This window comes from Lissotriton vulgaris, chromosome 11 (assembly GCF_964263255.1).
Source record: "Lissotriton vulgaris chromosome 11, aLisVul1.2, whole genome shotgun sequence".
Lineage (NCBI taxonomy): Eukaryota > Metazoa > Chordata > Amphibia > Caudata > Salamandridae > Lissotriton > Lissotriton vulgaris.
In genome coordinates, this window is record NC_141699.1 from 193,887,242 (window position 1) to 193,906,334 (window position 19,093).

Sequence of the window (19,093 nt, forward strand, 5' to 3'; positions counted from 1 at the left end):
ACTTTGTATACTCAAACTGAGCCATCAAAAGATTAATTAATGACCCATTTTGAAACCTCTAGGTTGACGAGGCCATGACCATCAAGAACACAGATATTGCCAAGGAACTCAGTCTGCCTCCAGTTAAACTTCACTGTTCTAGTAAGTTCTTTACCTTGAATTAATGCATAAATACCTCTATGAAGGTTTTATTTCTCCTGCAGTGAATTCACCCCATTATATAACGTTTTTTTCTTCCACTTAAAACAGTTTTTCTTAATGAGATCACCCAGAAAAATCGACACCAAATTAAGCCTGCCGAATAGGCAGCTGCTGCTTTAAAAAAAATGTATGGAGTGGAGCATACTTAGCAGCATGTGTGAAACATTGCTCGGACAATCCATTTATTTGTGAACCCAGTCCCTCCTCACCCCCCACCCCCCTCCCCTCCCGCCCCCAACTCCACATAACAACCCTTCCCACGGTCTTTAGATGTCTAGCACCAATTTCCTAGAGGATCAATGGCTTGTTGAAGCACTATAATATTGTACTAACGACGAGTATGGTGTTGATCGTCCATTTTAAGTAATCGTACTATATGCATATCTACCATTGCATTTTGGCCCTTCAGCATTGTTTACAAATGAGGCCCAGGGTAATAAGGGAGAAGCAGTTGGAGCTTTACCTTGCCCTGCAGCATTTGTCTGCTAAGCCCAGACCTTCTAGGAAGGATTATAGACCTAGGAGATATTCTCCCTCATGAAGGTGCTGAGGGAGGACTATGCTTCTTCCTCTGCCCTTTACTGTTCAGCCTCCTCATATCTCCGCAGTATGGTTTACTTTTTCCTTTCACCCATCCAGGTTCTTTTGCCCTGTAGTCTTGGCGTAGTGGGCCACTCTTTGTGCAGGTAGGTTCCTCACAATCTAAAGCCTTCAGTGTTGTGACCCTTCAGCTGTAAGAGGAGGTTGCGCCAGAAGCTTTGGTGACAACTAGTTCAGTGCTGAGAAAAATGAGTCGGTTTATTTTTATTCAAGAGGTACTCTCTACCTACTCTAGATGAGAACAATATTCCAACATTGAGGATCTTCAGGGTGTGGAACCCCTCCTTCTCTAGCAAGGGATCCTCCCCAGATGATCCTGTACTTATACACTGTTGGTAGGATTATGTAGGCACACCTCCGGGATAATTTATCACCTTTTATTTTGCCAGATAAATACAGCATCAGTTTATCCTTAGGCGGTACACAGGCTGACATCTTGGCGGTTTTATGGGTTTTGAAGCAATTCCTGGGAAGCATAGGAATAAGGACATGTGATAGTGCTGGTGACTAGATGTACTAGGGAAAATGATTTTGTATCACATGAACATTGCTTCCAGTACTAGCTGCTTGTCTTTCTGCAGTTAATATTTTAAAGTTAAAAGTGTAAAAGGATTATTCTATCTCTTAAGGATGAACTGTTGCGCTATCTACATATTAGACACTGGTTGCTCCATCCATTGGAAGGGCTCCGAGTACCCACTGATGCTGTATGAAAAATTGTTCCTGGGCAAAAAATCAGACAAACCCTTCATTTATCTTAACTGTATGCCATGCTTCTGCCTGTTGGGACCGAGGACAAATCCTCTGCTCAGTTGCGCAGAGAAGCGGAACTAGGATGCCAGCTCTCAGGAGTGGCACAACATAGTCTACAGAACAAGACACTCTGCCTATAATACAGCTGGTACTGAAACGACATTGGTACTTAACCCGGTCAGGTTACATAGGGGAACCCCGACCTGCAGTGAGGGCTCTTGGCGACAATGTGGAGTGAAGGGTATCCACTCCCACTTCCTATGGGATTGTCCAAAGCTAGCCCCGTTCTGGGACTCTGTACTCAATGATATCGATACCCACCTTTCCACTCTGCTCTCCAGGTTTTAATCCTACATCCTGCTAGACCTTCCAAAGACCGTACTTATCTTCTCACGTCACGTAGTGGGGCTACAGATCAGCATAGCTCTAGAGGTGGCTCACCAGACTATTTTATCGCTTTTGGGAACCACCAGCACACCTAGGATGGCTCCAGTACCTTTGGGTCATTCTGGGAATGGAAAAGCTCACCATTGCATCTCAGGGCGACACTTAATGAACTATCTGGCGACCCTTTATTGTCTTGCTGTCCCGGGAATTCAGGGTGCTGACCTGACACTTATGATTATTACGACTCAGACCCGTGCCCCTGCTGAGGAAGTGGAGGGCATTCATTGAATGATACTGTATCGAGACTTAGTTTTGTATATCCACATGGCTACTGGTACTCTGGTAGGGAGGGATATTGGGGGAGGGGGGAATTATTTGTTTGAAAAGTTACGCTGTGCATTGGTGCTAATGGGCTGGGGGGAGGGAGGTGCGCGCCTCCAATATGGCCTTTTTTCACTCTGAGTTGCAGCTGTGACAATAACAATAGATGTAAACTTAAAGGTAAGTGTCGGCATATGTCCATCCTTTTGGAGTAAAAGCTTTTTCAGACCAGCCCATTATAGAGCTGGCAGATGTTGGGCTCCTATTGTCCAAGCTAGTAGGCTATAAAGTATACTTCCATATGTGGCCAAGGCAGCCTGGTCTCTGGCTGAACAGACAGCGCCAACATATTGGCACATTTAGGTTTTCCACTTCTACTTTTTACTACTATTACACATAAAGCGATCCAAAGAATGTGAACTGAGGTTCTGTGTTTCTTGTGCCTTAAATAAAAAAGGACCACTTTTCCTTTAGGAAAACCTTTGAGGCTCCAGATAGACTATCAAAAAGGGCCAAGTTATGCAGCAATTCTGAGTCTACTTTCATGCAAGGCCCAAGAAGTAAGGAGTGCAACAGTCCAAGCAAAAGAATAGGCTGTCTCCAGACCCAGTTTCCACCCCAGGACCTGTCGCAGGGTGGCTTTCAAGGTTTTCTTCTTTGTACAGGAGTTTGCGGCATCCGGTTCAATCAGTTCCTTAGAGATACTGTCAACTGAGCAACTGGATGAATAGAGCAAAATCAAGGGTGCCATTGGTTTTGCCCAGTTTAACATCTTGGTGTTCTCCAACAGGAGACATTACTCCCTGTAGCTAGGGTTGCTGTTGAAGAAGCGAATAAAAGCAAGCATTGGAAATGCTGTAGGTCTCATTTTCTAGAGTTGGAGCTATTGGCGTTGTAAATGGCAATGTCTGTTATCCATATATTATGGCATTTACGTATGCGGTGTGTAGTCTAATTATGTGGGTTAGATTGGAATTGTTAGTTGTGGAATTGTGTGGCGTAGAATTGTGTGATGTTGTGTGGCGTTGAATTGTGTGATGTTGTGTGGCGTTGAATTGTGTGATGTTGTGTGGCGTTGAATTGTGTGATGTTGTGTGGCGTAGAATTGTGTGATGTTGAGTGGATTTGTGTAGTGGGATTGTGTCATTATCCAGTATTATGGGTATCTTTCATAGATTCACATGCCTGAATCATTCCCCGTCGTCGGGGTGGGAGTCCCCGGTATTTAAAGAAAGTAATATCATAAAGACATATACATAACAATAGGCCAGAGGCCTCTCATTAGTAACATATCCATGTCCTTTTGTAAAAAGGACTGAACTTTAGCCAAGAGCCAATCAGATCTCACCACCCTCTAGAACCTTCCTGGAAGGAGCCCTAGTCCCTCAGATTTTCTACCGCACGTCGTGCTAAGGGAGTCTCCTCTGAGCTCTGCTCAGTTTTCTTTATATTCCTGGATTGATCTCCACAATTTTACTGAGAACTTCATTCCTGTGAGGAATCTTCTGCTTTTGTCATGACTGATTCTCCTAAGAAAGGACTTTTCAGACCTTGTGCCTCTTGTAGCAAAAAGAGGCTTCATGTGGATGACGGGCATGAGGACTGCCTGTACTGTTTATATCCTGACCATTCAGCTAAAGACTGTAAAATCTGCGGTACTTTTTCGGCCAAAACTCTCAAGGATAGAGAGGGCCGACTGCTGATATGGCTCCAGAGACTTAAGGAAAAAGATCAACCAGTCTCTTCAGGTGAGAGTGAGTGTTCCATGGGGAGTGTACACTCTACTCCTAAAAGGCCTAGAACTTCATCTCCAGGACCATCTGTACAGCCCCCTCAAAAGAAGACGCCCAAGTCTTCAGAGGATGGTTCTAAGGCCACTGCTGTAAAGGTTTCTCTACAGGATCCTACCTTCAAGAAACCTTTGGTGACCTCTTCAGCCCTGCCAGTAACAATGTCGACAGCCACGATCTCCACTACGGTGGCGTCCTGTCATCGATGTCGACGACTACAACATCCTCGTCGACGGGTAGGTCTGCTCCATCTATTATTAGTATAAAAAGGACCTCGTCAGCGCCACCGTCGACGAGTACCTCGTTGTCGACGAAGCCTAAATTGTCATCGTCGACAAAATCATCGACGCCGACTAAACCGTCTTCGACGGCAAGCTCATCGTCGACCGTCCTCGTCGACGATGCCGACGAAGCCGTCGACGGCGACCCTAGCGAAGACTACGTCGACACCAGCGTCGACTAAGCCGCCGACGACACCGCCATCAACGACACCAGCGCCGATGAAGCAGTCGACGACGACCCCAACGCCGACGAAGCCGACAACGACTAAGTCTACCACGAAGCAACCATCGTCGACGATCCTATTGACGACGTCGTCGATTAAGAAGAAACCGTCGACGACTCACTCTCAGTCGACTATCGACGGTTCCCCCTCGACCAATCCGTCGACGACTGAATCACCTCCATTGAAGTGTATCTATTCACACTTCAGGATGACTGCGCGTACACTCACGCCAGAATTAACATCGCCGAGCAGGGTACAACCTTTTCCCCCGGCTAATATCCTGGATACTGAGGACTCAGTGGAGGGCTCTATGTTTCAGCAAGCGACAAGCCCATCTGAACTGCAAGTCAAACTTCACGAAAGTTCAGACTGAGGAACAGGCGCAGGAACAGGATGTGGAGTACCAGGAAGAGATCCATCCTCCACCGCTTCCACAACAGCCTATGGTGTGTCTTCCTGCTTCTATTGTGACAGACCTGCAGTGTCTCATTGCAGATTATAAACAGATTCCCGTCCACTGCTCCGCCTCAGCCAGTGGTGACACAAACACCTGTGACACCTACAGTGGTCACACCGCCTCCTAAATCTCGACCGGCTCCTTGATTCTCCATTCAGAGCCGTCTCGCTCATGCCCTCTGCCGTCCTCTGAGGAGGAGGAAGAAGAGGAAGAGCAGCAACGTGAGGAAGGCGAGCTTCAGGAGGACGAATATGATGAATATATCATTTCAGGTCCCGCATCCCCTGTACAGGCGCAAGCGGATTCTCCCCCGGAAGACATAGGGGGTTTCCACAACATTGTAGAGAGAGAGCGGCGTTACGATTTTAAAGACCCATACCAAAAGGCAGTACGATCTATTCCCATCATTGATCACGTCTGGGACCAAGGGGAGAAGATAATGCAGACCCCGGCATCTCTGATGCCAGTGCTGCCCAGATTAGATAAAAAAAATACAAAGCTCTGGACACTGCCCCAGCTTGCCTTATCGGCCATCCGAAGCCTGATTCGGTAATAACCCAAGCTGCACAACGCAAGTCAAAAAATCCTTCAGCTGTTTTGACTGCGCAGCCAGATAAAGAGGGCCGGAAGCTAGACAATATAGGAAAAGTTTTCGTCCATGTCAGCTTTACAAGTGCGTGCAGCAAACTCTGTGGCTCTACTGGGGCGTTATAACCGCCAAATGTGGGCAGACGTAGCTCCATACTTGGGTTCACTTCAAGAGGAGCAAAAAGAAGTGAGGAAGATTCTCCTCGAAGGCGAGCGCTCCGCCTCGGAGATGATTGATGTGGCACTGGATATCGCGTCCACAGGTTTCCGACAGCTGGCAGGAGCTGCAGTCCTGAGACGCCAAGGTTGGCTTAAGGCAACGTCTTTTCGGCCTGAAGTTCAAGCCAAGGTGTTAGACATGCCTTATGACGCTTCAAGGTATCAAAGATACGGATACCGCAAGGGCTCTAGGTATTCTTCAATATAAAAACTCTTCCTTTCGTGGCTCCAGAGGGAGAGGTCAGTCCTTCAGAGGCAACAATCAAGGTTACAAATCCTCTTACAGCTCAGGCCAACAATATAAAACCCAGTACCAGCAAAGGCAACTGCAGAACCAGTCGTCCTACATCAAATCTTCCTTTCGAGGACGGGGGGGGGGGAGAAGGACACAGGCAGAAGACAATGACCTTTCTCTGCCACAGGTCTCCAGTTTCTCTCCACCTTACAAAGTTGGCGGGAGAATTACATCCTTCCTTCACAATTGGCAACAAATTACGACAGATCAGTGGGTCCTCCAACTTGTCAAATTCGGACATTCTCTGGAGTTTGTGGAACATCCTCCACAAACGCCTCCGATTCCAATGCAACACAAAAATCTAACACAACTACAATTGGAAATCTCCCTCATGCTCAGAAAAGGAGAGATTAGAAAAAGTTCCCCAATCTCAGAAAAACAAAGGGTTCTATTCCCGATTCTTTTTAAATCGGAAAAAGGTGAAAAAATGGAGACCTATACTGGACTTCAGAAACCTCAACCAATACCTCAAAAAACAGTCATTTCGCATGGTTTCCATCCAGGAGGTGCTACAACTCCTCAATTCAAACGATTTTATAGTGTCTCTCGACCTTCAAGACGCTTATTTTCATATTCCGATCCACAAGAACCACAATAAATTTCTCAGGTTCAAGGTGGCGGGCAAGCACTACCAGTTTCGAGTTTTACCCTTCGGTCTAAAATCAGCCCCACGCATTTTCACCAAGTGTCTGTCTCCAGTAGCAGCATACCTTCGGCAACATCACCAGGTATTCCCGTACTTAGACGACTGGCTAGTCAAGGCACCTACTCACGCAGGCGTGACCAAGTCCTCCGACGCCTGTCTGCAACTTATTAGTGCTCTGGGACTCACACTCAACGAAGAAAAATCTGTCCTTCAACCGTCCCAGTGGATCATGTTCCTCGGAGCTGTCCTAGATACTGCTCAAAGGAAGGCCTTACCTTCAATAGAACGACAAGTGAAACTAAGGACCTTGGCCACCCAGATTCTGTCCAAAAAATCTATCACCGTGCGCCTCTACAAGTCCTTGCTAGGGATCATGTCCTCGAACATCCTCTTGATCCCACACTGCCGCCTTCATATGCGCCCACTTCAGGAGGCGCTATCTGCTCAGTGGACTCAATGCAGAGGATCCTTCGACGATGTCCGGATCACTCCTGCCATAGTCCAGGCTCTGGATTGGTGGCGTCGGTCTCAAAATCTGCGAAGAGGCCTATCCTTCATACTTCCAACCTCGCCACACGTAATAATGACGGATGCGTCCTTGGAAGGATGGGGGGCGTTTCTTCAGGACCTCCAAATCAATGGGCAATGGTCCCTAGCAGAGAAACAACTACACTTAAATCTCCTCGAATTGAGAGCGGTATACCTGGCACTAAAAGCGTTTCTACCCAGGGTCAGGAATTCCCCAGTGCTTGTGAGAACAGACAACACCACCACAATGCACTATCTAAACAAACAGGGGGGAACACGCTCTCTGTCTTTGTCTCAAGAATCTCAAGAAATTTAGACTTGGCTTGTACAACACATTTCCCTTCGGACGGAATACGTCCCAGGAACGGACAATGTCCTGGCGGACTCTCTCAGCAGGCAACGTTCCATGTGCCACGAGTGGGAGCTAGATCGTCATCTTCTCAGCTCGGTATTCGCCCGATGGGGCAAGCCACCTGTGGACCTGTTTGCGACTCACCACAACGCAAAATGCCAACATTACGCAAGCTGGCATCCCCAACCAGGATCCCTGGGGAATGCATTTTCGATCAGTTGGTGCAACGTATTTGCTTACGCATTTCCGCCATTTCCCCTGATTCCCAGGGTTCTGCGGAAACTGAAGGCGGAGCGTTGTACCCTGATCCTAATTGCTCCAGCGTGGCCGCGCCAACACTGGTTCACGGAGCTTCACCTCCTATCACAGGAACCGCCTATCCAATTCAAACCTGGCCCGACTCTCCTGACAATGAACCAAGGTAAAGTCCAGCATCCGGATCCAGCATCTCTCAGTTTGTCGGCTTGGCTCCTGAGTTCAGAGAGTTTCAGACCCTAGACATTTCTCAAGTATGCAGGACCATCTTGGCTCGGGCAGAGAGTACAAACAAAACTTATTCTCTTAAATGGAAATGGTTCTGTGTATGGTGTAAAGCAAATAAGATGCATCCTTTTTCTTCCTCTCCAGCACACATCCTTCTTTACCTGCTCCATTTAGCGCATTCAGGACTGGCGCATGCCTCTATTAAAGTTCATCTGGCTGCGATTTCGTGCTTCAGGCATTCGACTGGCTCTACTCTCTGGTCCGAGAGACTAGTTAAACAATTTCTGAAAGGCCTTTTCAGGACATTTCCTCCGGTGAGAGCTTTACCACCCACCTGGCAATTGAACATCGTCCTTGCTCAACTCATGAAACATCTATTTGAGCCAATACACAAAGCGGACATCAAATATCTGTCCTGGAAAACCGCTCTCTTGCTGGCACTCGCATCTGCAAGGCGGGTTGGTGAGCTACAAGCTTTCTCCATTCAGGATCCTTTCTTGCAATTCAAACAAGACCGTTATTCTACGAACCAATCCTAAATTCATCCCTATGGTTCCATCTAATTTTCACTTGAATGAGCCTGTAATTTTGCGGACTTTTTTCCCAAATCCAGTTTCTGCAGCGGAGAGGTCTCTCCACTCTTTAGACCTCAAGCGTTGTCTAAAATTCTACATTCATCGAACAGAACAGTTTCGGAAATCCAACCAACTGTTTGTTGCTTTCAGTAGGCCTAGAAAAGGCCTTCCTCTGACAAAACAGAGCATTTCCCGTTGGATCTCAGCAGCAATAACTTTCTACCATCAACAGGCAAATCATCCTCTGCATTCAAGAGTGAGAGCTCATTCTACCAGAGCTGTCTCTACTTCAATGGCACTCTTTGCAGGAGTACCCAGTCTCGACATATGCAGAGCAGCGACGTGGAAGACACCACATACGTTCATCAAGCACTACTGCTTGGATTCTGAACTCATGAAAGATGCAGCGGTGGGTCAAGCAGTACTTCGTCATCTATTTCACTAGAGGGGAGCCTTCTCTCTCATCCCACCATCCTACTGCATTCTTGCACATTTCTTTACTTCATTGTTTTGAGGTACTTGTTCTGTTTCACAAATGGTATTCTTATATCGTCTGATTTTACATGTTGTACCTTACGAAATGTGCTGGATATTGCTTGTTACTCATTCAGGCATGTGAATCTATGAAATATACCCATAATACTGGATAAGAAATGTGTTACTTACCTGTAACTGCAGTTATCCAGTATTGGTATCTTTCATAGATTCACATGCAACCCACCCACCTCCCCTGGAAGGGCTCACCTTAGTTCTCTCAGTAGGTACTAATTAGCACTGTGCTTACGAAAATCTGAGGGACTAGGGCTCCTTCCAGGAAGGTTCTAGAGGGTGGTGAGATCTGATTGGCTCTTGGCCAAAGTTCAGTCCTTTTTACAAAAGGACATGGATATGTTACTAATGAGAGGCCTCTGGCCTATTGTTATGTATATGTCTTTATGACATTACTTTCTTTATATACCGGGGACTCCCACCCCGACGACGGGGAATGATTCAGGCACGTGAATCTATGGACGATACCAATACTGGATAACTGCAGTTACAGGTAAGTAACGCATTTCTGATGTGGGCTGGAATGCTGTTGATCGTAATTAGATGTCATTGAGTGTCCTGGAATTATGTGAAGTGGGATTGAGTGTAATGGAGTGTAATTATGTGGAATGGTATTTTGTGTTGTGGTGTGTAGTGGAGTTTAGTTATGTGGTGTGCTGTTGAATATTGTGGCACGTGGAATCCTGTGGTGTTGTTGAACTTAATTCTACTCCTTTACTAACATTAGAAAATGGAAGTGAACCCTCAGATTCCAGCCTGTCAAACCGAGATCCCTGCAGTGTATGCATTAGCCCTCATAGCCTGACACTGCTGATCATTTCATGTCATGTTGATTTCTTTTTGACAATAGCACTAGGATTCTTTAAGACACAATAGTGTGCGTGTGTAAGCTGCACTCAGCAGTGTGGACATCTACCCTTAAACTGAGTTTCGGTTTCTGATTTACTTCTAGAGCTGTGCAGAGTTTGAAATAATGGTTCTTTTTTGCAGAGTTCTTTATTGTTTCAGTAACATTGTGTTACTGTCTCGTTGCCCCAGACAGACTACTGGTGTGCTGACTTCAGGCTCCCTGAGATTCCCAGCTAGTTTAATATTTGCTTACACTGACAAGATGTGGCTGGATATTTTTTTGTTTCTTTAAGCCTTCAACAAGTTTCTTTTATATGTAAAAGGTGGGTGTGTACATAAACTCAGTTATGCAATGCTTTCCTTAATTACTTACCTGTGCTTACAAAGCCTGTCATTCTATCACTCCATAAAGTGTTTTCTCGTACTGTAGCCCGCAGCTTTCCAAACTTTTCATGTTGGTTACACACCATTCTGGTAAATAAAATTTCGGGACACTGTAACACGAGCGAGCCCAAACCACCCAAGGCGCTTGCCAAGGCCGAGCCTACTGAGTTTGCCAATGTTTGTTTCAATGGCATTCAATTAAGATAGCGTATTTACAAATCCAAAACCTGTTTAAGAAGCAATTAATCTACAAAATGTACTTCAGTGCATCTATCTGTAGTAAGTGTGATAGTGTTCCAGTTGATTTCATTATAGATTATGCTCACCAAATCCTAGATTTTAATCACAGGACTAGTTTGGGCACCCTGTCGGTATCTGCTGTGCCCAGAGCACACAATTAACGCCAACTAGCTGCTGTCTGTGCAGACTATTAACGTCCAGTAGATGCAGCCTGTGCACGCAATTAACTTTAGCTAGCTGTAGTCTGTGTCACCTTTTTAATGCTAACCGTGCACTTTTCGCACTTCCACAAGTTCATATGTTTCAACCCCGAGATCTTGGTTAAGGAACTCGTGAAGAAACCGGACTTCACGGAAATTAAACATATTTTGGTATCTGATGGGCTTGAGTTGCGCTTAGGTCTGTACAATCTCTGCTTGGGAAGTGAGCATGTTAATGCATTCCTTATCTGTAAAATTAATCTCATTACGAATGCAGCGGGAGGGGGCAGAGAGGTGTCTGCTGGTGACTAGGAATGTGGGAGGCTGTTTGCAGTGCTGCAGATATCCCCATTTCTCCACTACCCCCTCTCCAATCCAACCCCCCCGATACCCCCCCCCCCCCCCCCCCCCCCTCGCCTCCCAGGACCACTTGGACTCCTCTTGGCCACATTCGCGCAGCCGGGCTGCTGCTTGTACCAGCTGCGGGGTCTGGAAGGTGTGATCATACGTTCAGGATGCTCCAATTCACTTTTCGGTTATAGCTCGGCAATCCTTGTGGGCCCCTGGTGCAAAGCGGGAAGGTGCAGGCAAAGGGAAACCAGGGTCCGATCGGGCTTATTGCTGTGCCACTAGAATGCTGGTGTGCTTCTCACATAACTGTCTGGCTGAAAACCTCTAGTTGAAAGGATCCCAAGGCAGAGAGACCCCAGAGGTCATACCGGGAGGACCAGCCACACACATAACAAGCACGCCCCAGCACGGAGGAGTCTAATCTCAGCCAGTGTGCTCACCCACCCCAGCCGCCGGCCCCAGCTACCGCTCCTGTGCACTTCTTACACTGGATTCGGAGGGTGCCGGTCGTTCTGCTGCTGCGGAGAACGATCGCAGATCGCAGGAGTAGCTCACTCACCAATGGCAGGCTCTGCAGGCCTCACCAAGGAAGCGCGCCATCCGGGACCGCCAGGGAGCGGTACCTTTGATGCAGTAGCCTCGGGCCCTGGGGGAGCAGCCCGCCATCCTCGTTGTTCCCGGGAATGCTCCGGAGCATTTCCAACTTCAGTGTCTTACGGGGAGCCTGATAGATTCGTGCAGGTTATTGCGGCCAGTTCAGAGCCCACACTATAGGCCGCGGCTCCCTCCCCGTCCGGACCCCGCCGATTTGGGGTGAAATGGCGCCACTCGCTCCACCAGCCGCCGTATTCCTCCCGCTCATTGTCCTCATAAATCTGATCGCGCGACACACCTACGCATGGGGCGTGACACAGTAACGTGTCGCGCCACACACTTTGGAAAGCTGTGCTGTAGCCTATGATAAGTCTTAAACACTCCTACTTCCAGTTCTTATCTGCAATTTCCTACTGGCTTCCCCTACACTGGTGAGATATCTCCATCTTGTTAAAGGAACAGACTATAAAGCATATATTTACATGTTCTATTTGAATAAACAATTAAAACACATTTCATTCTTTGTGGTGCATCTCTAAAAATGTCAGAATGGTCCCCATTGCTCCATTAGGGTCAAAACCTAACAGTGACAAATGCAAATGGTCTACTTAGGACATCCTTGGTTGTGTAATAGCTTCACTTCCGAAAAATGCTGCTTTCAAAGCTAGCTGTCAGTATTCCTATGAAACGCAGGGTTTTTTCCAATATCCTTTGTCTATAAGCCAGAAATATTGATTTTCTTTACCCAACTGTCTCGAGAGGTGTCTTCTAAAAGTTTTTGGGGCTTGTTGCATTTTAACTTTTTTTGTTTTCTCCAAATGCGCATAGAATTTCTTTTCCCATGTGTTATGGCATAGAACTACTCACCCATTGGAAGCCTTTCTCATCATTGGTTTTGATATCCCACCCTGTCTCTACTTCGGGGGGTGGTCACTTCGTGGCTTAAAATTAGGCATGTATTTTCATAGCATATATTAACATTTTTCGAAAGATACTGTTTAGCCCATAACGCTTTTCCTAGAATTTACATAACGTTATAGCGCTATCCTTTTTAAATTTAAATTTGTTTTATTATTAATTTCAAAAGCAGAGATGTGCAATACATTGCAATAGGAAGGCATCATGTGAAGGACGTGTTGGAAACAGGCATATAAGGCTTCTCCACAAATCAAAATGTTAGCAAGATACATGAGCCTGGCCCGGAGTGTGGCACAAGAAACGTAGTTGCTCAGCTTAGCGAAATTGCAAAATTTCAACAATGAAACCCCAAAACTCCCACCCCAGCCAGTGTGCCATACCAGAAAAACAATCGCCAAGTCACTAGTAGTAGATATAGTGCGCCCCGTCAGAAGTCACGGAGGATCATATGGAATCTCTGTGAGGCGTAGTAAGCGGAGATATCTGGGGCATGTGATCTCATTGAATTCAGTGGAGAGGAGGGACAGCAGTGGTAACCAGACTTTTTGAAATGTAGCTGCGGACTGTGTAAGTGTAGCCTGAATGCGCTCCATGCCCAGTGTAAACCAGAGCTTATGCAGCCATCCCATATGGGAAGGTTTGGTGGAGGAGTCCCAAAGTGACAAGATGAGTTGAGTCGCCGCCTGTTTGGCTATCCCCATTTGACGTCTTAGGACAGATTTCAAGGGGAAGGTGAGCGCATTGGGAAGGCCTAAGAGGGCATAAGCGGGAAACTGTGGGATTTCAGTGTCGAAAGTCTTATCTAGATCATCGAAGTCCGCTGTCCAGTAAGCTGTCCAGTAATCTTTGACTTCTCGGCAGTCCCACAGGAGATGAGTCATGATGCCCCGTTCCCCGCAACCTCTCCAAAAGAGCGCACTACGAGCCGGATTCCCCTTGTTGCATCTAACGGGGGTAAGATGCCATTAAAGGGTCAATTTCACCGCTGCCTCCCTGCCCGCAGTGTTGCATGTAGTGTGATGCTCTGAAGTATATGGAGCTCCATTCCCGGTTCGTCAAGGTCCACCCCAGCTCTCTCCCAACGCCTCTGCCCCGCCACTCTACCCGGTGCAGTGGGGGGTGTGAGCATCTTGTAAGGGTCCGAGATAAGATGTTTGTCCGACTCCTTTGTCACCAGCCACCGCTCAAAGTTTGTCATGTCTGCTCACCAGGGGAGCATAGTCTCGGTGCGTGAGCCAGTGTCGGAGTTGAAAATATTGGAACTGGTGGGGGAGACATCATAACCTTCCGATAGATCGGAGAGAGAGAGAAAGCCCTGCATGTCAAAGAGATGGCCCGCCGACCTGCAGTTTGTGCCGCGCCACTGCGAGAAGGTACAGGAATCCGTGCCCGGTGGGAATTCGGGGTTGTCCGTGAGGGGGGATGGGAAGGTAGTCAGTTCTCTCTTGACGGCTACTGTATCCCACACGCGCAGGATGGTGCGAGTGATGGGAGATTTCTGGAGATATTTCGGTCGATCATGGCGGCGAAGGAACGGGACTTTCCAAAGAGATGTCTGGGCCATTCCCCTGTCTTGAAATAACCACCTTTTCAGATTCCGGTCTATATCACTCCACCAGATAACTGAGTTGGGAAGCCTGGAAATACTGCAGGAGATTGTGGATCCCGAGTCCACCTTCGTCTAAGCCGCGGTATGCCAATAGTTTGTGAAAGCGCTGGCATTCGCCCCCCCCCCCCCGATGAAATGAAGGGCCGTCTGCAGACCTGTGAGGGCACCAACCGGGGGTGTTACTGATATGGTTTGGAAGATGTACAGAATCCTAGGCAGGGTTGACATTTTCACCACTGCGACGCGGCCCAGCAATGAGAGCGGCTGTTTAGACCACCGCGCCAGATCAGCACGAATCCGGGAGGTGAGGGTAGCGTAATTGAGGGTGACCGTCTAATCTGTGGAAGAGGTGAGCGTGATGCCTAAGTAAGAGTTGTGTTGTCGTCTGCAGGCCTCCGCCATACTGTGGCGCACCTACCAGAGCTCGGTCATTCCTGCCTAAGGGCAGGATCAACGACTTCCCCCTGTTAAGTTTGAAGCCCAATATGGCGCTGAAGGTGTCCATCTCCTCCAAAAAAAGCAGACATCGAGCGCTCCGGGTGGTCGAGAGCCGCTATTATGTCATTGGCGTAAAGGCCGATCGTGTGGGGGTTCCCTGCCAAACGTGATGCCTAGGATGTTGGGATTGTCACACATTTTTTGCGCCAACGGTTCTACATAGAGAGCAAATAAGAGGGGTGAGAGTGGACACCCTTGCCTCGTTGTATTTTGAAGAGGCTAGAGTGGAAGCCACCCAAGCGGACCCGCGCCGAAGGATGATGATAGCAGCTTGCAATCCAAGATTGAAAGCGATCTCCGAGCTGGAACCGAGCCGAAACTCGTTGCAAAAAGACGCGATCTAACGCTTTTTCAGCATTGATGGCAACGAGAGCTGAGTCAGTTTGTTGAAAATGGGCCTTGTCCACCAGATGGAGGATCCGCTTGGTGTTATCGCTAAATTGGCAGCTTGGGACAAAACCCGACTGGTCGGGTTCCAGAATCCCAGGCAGGCAGGGCACAAGGTGAGCGGCCAGTACTCCGGTGAAGAGTTTCAGGTCTAAGTTGAGGAGAGAGATGGGGTGGAACGCTGAGAAGTGTGTGGGGTCTTGGCCAGGTTTAGGCAGCACCACGATTTCAGCCGCCAACATATCTGGGGGGATGAAGCCTGGATTGTAGAACGAGTTGAAGAGCCGAGTGAGGATAGGAGCGATTAGTGAGCTGAAAGTCTTATAAAAACTGGCTGAGAAGCCATCGGGCCCAGGGTGCTTAAGAGGGCGGAGGCGAGAGATGGCTGCCGCCACCTCCTCCAAGCGGATGGGAGCTTCCAGGGCGTCTGCCGTATCCGGGTAGAGTGCGGTGATCTTCGCCTTCTCCAAATAGGTATCGATATCCCCGCTCGGAACAGTTTCCGCGCGGTATAGTGTGGCATAAAAGTCCCTGAACGTTTCTGCGACCCTCGACTCTTCTTTACCCCCCCCATCCCCCCTCTCTCTTGTAGGCCGGAAATCTTCGAGCGCTGGGCTTAAGCTTTCAGCGCGCTGGCTAGGAGGCGGCCAGTTCTATTCCCCCCCGACGTAGTACGAATGGTGCAGTCCGAGAGCAGCAAACTCTGCTCTGTCTGTGTCTAGGCTGGCCAATTGAGCCCTGGTGGCCTTCAACTTCCTCCACATCCGTAGGGCCCCGGTGCAGCTATGCACTCTCGAGTTCTGAAACCTGGGCAGAAAGGTCCTCACGTTTCACCTTGCGAGCCTTAGCCTCTGCTGCCGCTATTGCAATGAGGTCACCGCGGACAACTGATTTCAGGGCCCCCCGCAGAGCTGAGACCGAAGCCGCTGGCGTGTCGTTAATGGCTAAATACTCGGTGATACACGCCCGGAGCTGTTTAGTAACCTCTGGGCGCTGCAACAGTTTCGCTCAGCCTCCACGCCCCATGGTGACAGCTAGGGCTGGGGAGCTCAAGTGATCTCTCCACAGTGTCATGATCGGAGAGAGTGGCAGGGACAATGCTGACGTCAACGAGGGCATTGGTGAGATCAGAGGAGCCGAGGAAGTGGACAAGTCTGAAATACGTGCGATGCACGTGGGAGTTAAAAGGGAATTGGGAGGCAGTAGGGTGTTTGGCCCTCCATAAATCCACCAGACCCCTGTCGTGTAACCAAGCCTTACCTGCAGTAGAAAGGGCGCCTGTATCCCCATACCTATGTCCGGATCTGTCCAAATGAGTGTCCAACACTAGATTGAGGTCCCCCCCCAAGGAGAAAGAGTTGGGTGATTGAAGCGTTTCTGAGATGGCACCCTTCATAAAAGGTTCTTGACCCGTATTGGGAGCGTAAAGGGAACCAATGGTGAAATGTTGATCACCAATGTAAAAGCTATAAGCAAGGAGCCGGCCTTTAATTTCCCCACTTTATCCCCTACCCGCCCCTGAAGCGCCTAGAAACCAGAATGGCCACCCCCCGCTTTTTTTGATGGAGAGAGGAAAAAAAATGCTGGGGGAAAGCGCGGGAGCGCATCCTATGCCAGTCTTTCGCAAGCAAGTGGGTCTCTTGGAGTAAGCAAACCCCAGCCCCCGAATTCTGCAGGTATGAGATCACCGCCCACCGCTTGATCGGGTTATTCAGGCCTTTCACATTAAGGGTCAATACCTTCAAAACAGAATTAGCCATCTCTAATTAGGTGGAGAATGGGCATCGTATGTGGGTGATAGCGCCGTTCCCTAAAACTGAAGTGGATGGCGATAGATCCAGCTTGTTGAACCACCCCCTGTGGCACACTGGCTTCCCCCCCACCTCTCCCGCCACCCCCCCCAGAACTCCCATCCCCCTCACCTTCCTCATCCCCACCCCAGCAGGTCCCCCAACCCCAAAACCCTGACCCCCTCCTCCCCCACCCTGACCCCAACATCCTGTGTGAAGACCAAGTCCCAAGGCTGTGGTAGTAGTACCTAGTGGGGTGATGTCCAGTGACAACCTTCGTGGCCCCCCGCCCGTCCCTCCCGCCTAGCATTTGAACGTGCTGAGATGATCCCCCCCCCGCAAGGGAAGTCAGAGGACACTGATTCTTTGGCCACCTCTAAGACGGCTGTGGCTCTCTCCTGTAAGATAATGTGGGCCTCTGGCTTGGAGCGTAATTCTGGATAGTGTCTGCTCCTCAGTGTCTGCCAACCTCCCCGGGAAGGGCCCTGGGAAGACCTCAATGGTGATGTGTCTTCCTCCGTCAGGTCTATGCCCAGTAATGCACAGGTTTCCTTGAGTGAGCGCATCTGTTGTAAGGCTCCGTTCCATTTGAATATCCGGCGGAACGGGTGTCCCCAGGAGTAAGGAATATCTTGTTTCCGCAGAAAGTCTGTGGCCACCTTGAATGCTTTCCGCTTCTGGAGAGTGATAGCTGAGAGATCTTGATACAAGGCAATGGGATGTCTGCGGAAGTGAAGGGGTTGGTTCTGCCGGGCCTCACGGAGAATCCTGTCTTTGAGCAGGAAGTCGGGGAGGAACGCTAAAATGTCCGGTGGTGGGGCAGATGAACGTCTGGGGAGCCCCACTCTATGCGCCCTGTCTATTCTAATGGCAAAGTCGGAGGGTTCTCCCAGATTTTCACGGAAGAGATCTTGTAGGTAACCAGTGACGTCTGTCCCCTATGCTTTGAGGGGCCGCCGGGCCCGTATATTACGGCGGGACCGGTTTTCCAAGTCTTCAGCGTGGGCCTGGAGGTCTACCTGTTGATCCTTGAGCCGTAAGACCTCCTGCTGGAGTTGCTAGAGTTCCTCGCTTCTCGGGGTGTCTGCGTCCTCCATAGCGACCACGCGCATCCCAAGACCCTCTACATCTCTCTTAAGTTCCCTAACCTCCCCAGCCACTTCCTGTTTCAAGGATTTGAAGTCGTCCCTAAGAGTTAAACAAGGACTCCAGAAAGGATTTGTGATGGGCATTTGGTCGTCGGAGGGCACTAGCTGTGATTTTTGAGTTTGGGGGAGGGTGGCCCTTTGTCGGTCCTGGCGTGGTTTTTCGCAAGCATCTCCGGAAGCGTGGGGTCTCCCTACTTCCTGAGCCCCGCCATGTTGTCCACGGCGCCCTTTCCAGGTGTGTGGGCTAGATTTCGGAATAAACGCGCGGCCCCAGGTCTGAGTGTCCCGGGCGTCGCTATAGGGAGCAGCTCCACTTGAGTATGGGGATCTAGTGTCTCCAACCCCAGCAGCCGGCGAAGGGCAGCCCCAACTAGAGGCCGCCTGTGCAGAGTCCCGGTTAGCTGCGCAGTGAGTTTGCGGCTAGCGCCTGGTTAGGGGTGGTAGCAGTCAGGTAGGGCCTCAAGCAGATGTGGCCCACCAAGTCCCAGCACTTGCTGGGGAGGTGGAGTACGCACCCCGGGGCAGACTATCGCTATAGCGTGGGCAGAGATCTCAAGCTGGTGCCCTGGTGCCTCCCGCTACAGCTCCACGGGCTCCTGGTGAGTGTGTTGGGGCCCCACTGCCCTTGACCTCCCTTGCTTCCACTCCGCAGCTTCTCACTAAATTGCGGGTCCCCCTCGCTCCGCCGCCTCCGCGCCGGGGGAGTGTAATGTGCGGGCCCTTCCAGGCCTGACGCCGGGGGCTCGATTATGCCCCCGAGCTCCTCGCACCCACCAGTACCAGGTTGCTTTTCTCACCTCTTTATGGGCCCCGTGGTCGCTGCTCAATCAGCACTGTTAGGGGCTGTCTGTGGTCACTTCCAGTTCTCCCGTCCAC

At 49.3% G+C, this 19,093-nt stretch overlaps 1 protein-coding gene across 1 annotated transcript in view; it reads left to right on the forward strand.

Annotated features, from left to right (window-relative positions):
- Positions 1-19,093, forward strand: part of ISCU (iron-sulfur cluster assembly enzyme) — a 91,475-nt gene that overhangs the window by 69,109 nt on the left and 3,273 nt on the right. Inside the window, exon 4 of the mRNA XM_086943091.1 lies at positions 63-141. Coding sequence (XP_086799217.1) covers positions 63-141 — 79 coding nt within the window. The remainder of the gene's footprint in view (positions 1-62; positions 142-19,093) is intronic.